The sequence below is a fragment of the Apium graveolens genome, chromosome 9 (genome assembly GCF_009905375.1).
Source record: "Apium graveolens cultivar Ventura chromosome 9, ASM990537v1, whole genome shotgun sequence".
NCBI classification, from domain to species: Eukaryota; Viridiplantae; Streptophyta; class Magnoliopsida; order Apiales; family Apiaceae; genus Apium; species Apium graveolens.
In genome coordinates this window covers 12,059,149-12,066,263 of record NC_133655.1, presented here as the reverse complement: position 1 = coordinate 12,066,263, position 7,115 = coordinate 12,059,149, and the positions used below count along the sequence as shown (strand labels likewise).

The window sequence follows — 7,115 nt, the reverse complement described above, 5'->3', positions numbered from 1 at the left end:
ATGGATCTCGACATTGCGCTAAGGAAAGAGCAACCAATTCCCACTACGGATGATCCCAAAATGGATCAAATTGAGAAATGGGAACGCTCTAACCGCATGTGTCTAGCGATCATGAAGCGAACGATTCCAACTGGCTTTCGGGGCTCTACTGCTGAGAGCACAAGTACTAAGAAGTTCCTCTCCGAGATTGATCAATATTTTACTAAGAATGAGAAAGCGGAAACGAGTAATCTTCTGTCAAAACTCGTGACCATGAAGTATAAAGGAAATGGGAACATAAGGGAGTACATCATTGGGATGTCTAATCTTGCTGGAAAACTCAAGGAACTCAAGTTAGAACTTTCGGATGAGTTACTTGTTCACTTGGTTCTTATTTCTCTGCCTCCTCAGTTTGGACACTTTGTGGTGAGTTACAATACTCAAAAGGAAAAATGGACTCTTAATGAGCTCATTTCACACTGTGTGCAAGAGGAAGAGAGGGTTTTGCGAGAGAAGACTGAGAGCGCTCACTTGGCATCAAGCTCTCATGATAAGAAAAGAAAGAGAGGTAAGGATATTACAAGTGGAAAACCCAAACATCAGTTGCAAGAGAAGCAGGATAAGAGAACAACCTGTTACTTTTGTAAAAGGCCGGACACATGAAGAAAGAGTGTTCCCAATATGCTGCTTGGCGTGTGAAGAAGGGTAAGACTTCTGTCGTTGTTTGTTTTGAAGTTAATTTGGCTTATGTACCTAAGGATACTTGGTGGGTAGATTCTGGTGCTGCTACTCACAGAAGTGTATCTATGCAGGGTTGCATGTAGAGCCGGCCGCCAATTGATGTCGAAAGATTCATCTATGTGGGCGACGACAATAAAGTTTCAGTTGAAGCTGTTAAAATATTCAGATTATTATTAAAAACTGGTGTTTATTTGGATTTATTTGAGACATTTGTTGCACCGTCTTTCAGACGAAATCTTATTTATATTTCCTGTTTGGACAAATATGGCTACACTTGTTCTTGTTAGTGTAGGTGCCCTAGAGGCAATACATTATTCTTTTATAATCTTTATGTCAGTTGATCATTCAATAAATGTATTTATTATGACCTTAATTACTGCGATATTTTGTTAGCATAATAAATGTCCTTAGAATCATGATACGAATTGTATAGTTTAAGTACATGACTTGAACTTGAGATTATATAATATATCATATTCTTAAAGGTCCCTAGTCGAGTATTATTATATAGGACAATAATAATACATAGATAGACTAGTATGTTGTTTGACAAGATAACCACATCTCATTGGTTATAAGTATGGGGATACTAAAGTCAATACATAGGTACATGTGAGAGTACATGGTACTGGACAGACCCACAGTGAGATTCTTCATGTTTAATAAAGTCATAAGAAAGACTCACAGTGATAATGGTGTAACGATCCTTTGACTTGAAATCATTATATTTCTTTACGAGGATTAATATACTTTGACTACATTAAAAGTTACTTTTGATCGGGTGATGATAAAAGTGGACATCGGGTATATCATGAGTCGTATGAGAAATATGAATGATAGATAAAGGATTTAACCCTCCTATAATTAGGAGAGATATTATTGGCCTCTTGATTGAGTGAGATTATAAAAGCATGGCCATGCTCAAATAATGATTTGTCTCGATAATCTACTCATGGATCAAGTAAACCCGGATTAAATGTTGAAGAGGATGACTAAATACATGCCTCGAGTTTAATCTATAATATGTATGGTTAAAGGGATTATATTACACGAAAAATATTAATCACGAAAGGTTTTATCTAATCACGATTTAATTATTGTTTAATTGGGTAACAATGATGTATTACTAGATACCGCTCATTGTTTATAATTTTATTAGAGAATAAAATTATTGTCAATTAAATAATAGCCTATAGGGTCGCACAAATAGAGCACTTAATGGAATAGTTAATTTAAATTATAGATTTAAATTAATTGATGATTATTTGAATTTTATTATAATTAAGTAAGACTTAATTGAGATAATATAAATTCGAATTAAAAGGAATGTTTTTGCCCATAATAATTAAGTATGACTTAGTTATTAATTAAATAATAGAAATTCGTTTTTATTATTTAATCCAATACCTACTAGGGTTGGGCTTTGCTATTATGGGCCTTTTTAATCAGCCATTATAAATAGATAATGATAGGTTAAAGAGGCTTGTACGTTTTTAAGAAAAAAACCCTAGCAGCAAAGAGAGGCAGAGGCAATTCAGATCGTCAAGAAGGAGGCTAGTACATCCATTCCGTAGTCAAGTTCGTGAGACGTTCTTGAAGGTGCTCGTGTGGATACCATAGAGGTGTTTCTCCGAGAGGTAGACACAAAGCGTGATAGCTAGGATCTCCGTTGAGTTCGTGAAAGTTAAGCTCTTAAAAGGTATGATTCGTTATCTCCATAATCTGCCCATAATTATACATGGATCCTGTTTTGGGTTTCAAAATTTTTGTTTTATTTACGTTTATCCGCTGCGTTTTATGCCTTCAGAACCCATCAATGGTATCAGAGCTACGTGTATAAGGGGCTGATTTGGTTACGTGTTTACTGTATTTTTACAAGTATGCATGTGTGATGAGTCTGCCATGATAACAGTTATGTTATATGAGTCTGCCATGATAACAGTTATGTTATATGAGTCTGCCATGATAACAGTTATGTTATATGAATGATATGATGAATCTGTTAATGATCTATATGATGATACTAGTATGTTTAAGATCTGCCATAACTCATATGTATGCGATCTCTTAAAATATGTATACTGATACATGTTTTTGGTAACTGGGATATGGATCGTGTGTATACTGATACATGCTTCTGAAATAGTATTCAGATACATGTTTTGCTAGTATTCTGATACTTGATTTTGCAAAAATTTCCGCCATCGATCCGCGTGCTTAGGGTTTTGTTTTTAATTTGTGCTTATGACATATGCTTTACTTATTTATTATTCTTGATTGGATCATGATAAGTGATAAATAGTATGTCATCTTTATATGATCTATCATGTTCTTTAATGGTTACTTGAGCATGGTGCATAGTTATAGCCTTAAGACCTTAGTTGTAATGGTTTATTCTTTTGGTTTGCAATAAATATGACTTGTATGTCGTTTTCTATTTGTAGTTGTTTTATCTCGAATGTAACTCGAGTTCTTTTGTAAGTTCATTAGTATAATTCTTAATGTAACATCCAAGAAGGACAAGGGAAAGAGGAGGCATCCTATGGAGGCCAAGGAGACAATGGAAGCAATAGAGAAGATATATGTAATAGTTATTTTTACACCATAGACTGACCTTGATCTTTTCATTAGCCTGAAAAGATCACATAGGATTGGGCCATAACTATTGCACGTTTACTTTACGCACTTTTCATATGATGTATAAATAGTATGTGTAGAGTAGAAAATGCATGTTTTAATTAGATTAATGATGCATGTATGTATTAGATACATCACCCATGCCATGCCTTTAAACAAGATAAAATCTGTAACGACTCAAGATTTGAAATTAACAAATGATCATGAGATTCTCGTGTTTCTGAAACACGGAATAAAATACGAATTTTCTTTATTTCTGACATGGGGCGATTTTGTCAACAACGGGTTCATAGAACTTGTAAGGCTGTGGGTTTTAAGCGAGACCGATGTGACTCCTCCACTACCTGGAAATCAAACCATTGACGAGTATTGATTTGAAGTATTTTATTCGAGGAAAAATTGGGAATCTCTTTATGATGGGATCATGATCGTTCTAAATTAAAAATCCCTAAATAAAAATATTAAGTTTTAATCAGATGCTTTCCAATGAATGAACACTCATTAAATCCTAGATCGATAAGGGGAAGGGCTGTCAGTGGCAGGGGACTCCTATCTATCGTGGTGAAATACGACGAATATAAAAGGTTATATTCGGACGTTGTATCATTGGGTCTAACTTAACTGAGTCATCATAATAAGGTGAATATAAACGGTTATATTCAACTATTATGAACTTAGAAGCATAGAGTTTGGTTAAAAATCTATTAGATAGATAAGATCAATTGTTGTTCACCAAATTATCCGAGAATTATATATGATATAATTGACAACTGTTGTCTACCTAAATAATCATGTTTTAAGGATACCAGTGATTGATTTAGAACATGACGAAATATGGATCTTGGCTCACTAGAAAGATTTATGGGTTATACTTTCCGAATTAATAGTTAGGGCTATTAATTTGATAAAAAATAGTGGGAGATATATTATGAATATATCATAATCATATGAACATAAATTTTCAACTCAGACAATCTAATGTTTATTTTGCACTTTTATTATTGTAGATACTGAGTAATGGCAAACAACAAAAACACACTGTCCGTACGTTCAGTCCTTGAGAAGGACAAGCTGACAGGAGGAAACAACTTCCTAGATTGGCAGAGGAATTTGAGGATTGTCCTCAGACAGGAGCGCAAGCTTCATGTCATTGATATTCCTCCTCCAGGCCCCCTTCCTGAGGGTGCTACTGCTGATGAACGATCAGCACGCACAAGGGATGAGAATGATGCAAATGATGTTGCATGTCTTATGTTGGCAACTATGAGTGTTGAGCTTCAAAGACAACATGTGCATATGGATGCATATACTATCAATGAGCACTTGCAAAGCATGTTTGCAAGCCAAACTCGTCAAGAAAGGTTCAACACGAGTAAGTCACTTTTTAATTGCAAACAAGGGGCGAGTGAACCAGTTGGCCCACATGTTCTGAAGATGATTGGTTACATTGAGTACCTTGAAACTTTGGGTTTCCCGATTGGTCCGGAAACTGGTATTGACCTAATCATGAATTCTTTGAACAACAAATTCACTCAGTTTGTTGTGAACTACAATATGAATGAATTTGACAAAACACCTACTGAATTGTTGCATATGTTGAGAACATATGAGACCAACATGAAGACAGCTGAACCTGCTCCCATACTGATGGTGGGAAATAAAGGTAAGGCCAAAGGGAAGGGCAGATGGAAGGGTAAGAAGAAGATTGGATCTGATTCTACACCCAAGCCAAAGTCAGGTCCCAAATAGACTTTAAAGCCTAAAGGTGGTGTGGCCAAGGGTGAATGTCACTACTGTAAGAAAGATGGTCACTGGAAGAGAAACTGTCCAATTTACTTGGAGGATCTGAAGAAAAAGAAAGCAGTTCAGATTTCTGGATCAGGTATTTATGTTATAGAAGTCAATTTGTCTATTTTTACATCTTGGGTATTTGATACTGGATGTGCTTCTCATATTTGTATAAATGTGCAAGGCCTGCAGAGAAGTAGAACTTTGGCTAAGGGAGAAGTGGACCTAAGAGTAGGCAATGGAGCAAAAGTTGCTGCTTTAGCTGTAGGGACTTATTATTTATCTATGCCCTCTGGGCTTGTTTTAGAACTAGAAGACTGTTTTCACGTGCCTGCGATTCGCAGAAACATTATTTTTGTTTCTTGTTTGGACAAGAAAGGTTTTTCGTTTACAATAAAGAACAACAGTTGCTCTTTTGCTTTGAATGATTTAACCTATGGTGTTGCGCATTTATTTAATGGTTTATATGTTCTTGATTTAGATAACCCTTTCTGTAATATAGAAAACAAATGACTTAAATGAATGACTCAAATCAAACATACCTCTGGCATTATCGTCTAGGCCACATAAATGAGAAACGCATATCCAAATTACATAAGGATGAATACTTGGATAAGTTTGATTTTGAATCATACCAAGAATGCGAATCTTGTTTGCTTGGTAAGATGACTAAAGCCCCTTTCACTAGTAAGGGTCAAAGGGCCACTAAACGTCTGGAGCTAATACATAGTGATGTATGTGGCCCAATACGTGTAATGGCTAGAGGAGGCTACTACTACTTCATAACATTTACTGATGATTTCAGTAGATATGGATATGTATATCTTATGAAGAACAAATCCGATTCTTTTGAAAAATTTAAAGAATACAAGGTTGAAGTAGAGAAGCAAATTGGCGGAGATGCAAGTATTAAGATCTTATGATCCGATCGTGGGGGTGAATACTTAAGCACCGAATTTAGAGAGTATTCGAAAGAGTGTGGTATTGTATCACAACTCACTCCGCCAGGAACACCTCAATGGAATGGAGTTTCAGAGAGGAGAAATCGCACCTTGTTGGACATGGTGCGATCGATGATGAGTCATGCAGATCTTCCAATTAGTTTCTGGGGTTACGCTCTAGAAACAGCGGCTTTCACACTTAACCGTGTTCCTACTAAGAAGGTTCAAAAGACTCTATATGAGATATGGAAGGAGTAACGGTCAGGCATGAACTTTATGACAGTTTGGGGATGTAAGGCGTTTGTGAAACGTCAAGAATCTGACAAGCTTGGACCTAAATCCAAAGAGTGCATTTTTGTAGGATACCCTAATGAAACAAAGGCGTATTATTTTTATAGTCCTTCTGAGCAGAAAGTGTTTATTGCTCGAGATGCTGTCTTCATGGAAAGAGATTTTGTTTCCAAAAGAAACAGTGGGAGAACTATAGATCTCGATGAAGATCGAGAACCACAAAATAGCATTGAACCTGAAGTGGAACAAGAGCAGAATAATGATAATGCTCAACAAACACAGGTTGTTCGTAGATCTGGTAGATTTCGCCATGAGCCAGAGAGATATGGATTTCTCATGACTCAGTGTGGTGATTTGATGCTCATAGATGAAGATGAGCCTCTCACATACCAAGATGCTATGAACAGTCCAGACTCTAAGAGATGGCTTGAAGCCATGAAATCCGAGATAGATTCCATGTACGAAAACCAAGTATGGACTTTGGTTGATCCACCTGAAGGGGTAAAACCCATAGGGTGCAAATGGGTTTTTAAGAAGAAAAAGGGCATGGATGGAAATGTTCAGACCTATAAAGCTAGGTTGGTTGCAAAAGGTTTCAAATAAATTCATGGTATTGACTATGATGAAACTTTCTCACCAGTGGCTATGGTCAAGTCTATAAGGATTTTACTTGCCATTGCAGCATTCCATGATTATGAAATCTGGAAAATGGATGTCAAAACAGCCTTCCTTAATGGA

General features: G+C 36.2%; 1 protein-coding gene across 1 annotated transcript; it reads left to right on the top strand.

Annotated features, from left to right (window-relative positions):
- On the top strand, nucleotides 1–642 carry LOC141685022 (uncharacterized). Its single transcript, XM_074490146.1, has one exon. The coding sequence runs from the start codon at nucleotides 1–3 to the stop codon at nucleotides 640–642; it is 642 nt and encodes a 213-aa protein (XP_074346247.1).
- The last annotated feature ends 6,473 nt before the right edge of the window (nucleotides 643–7,115 follow it).

Bases quoted from the DNA above. Each gene is read 5' to 3' on its own strand.
- LOC141685022 (XM_074490146.1), top strand. From the start codon at position 1: ATGGATCTCGACATTGCGCTAAGGAAAGAGCAACCAATTCCCACTACG.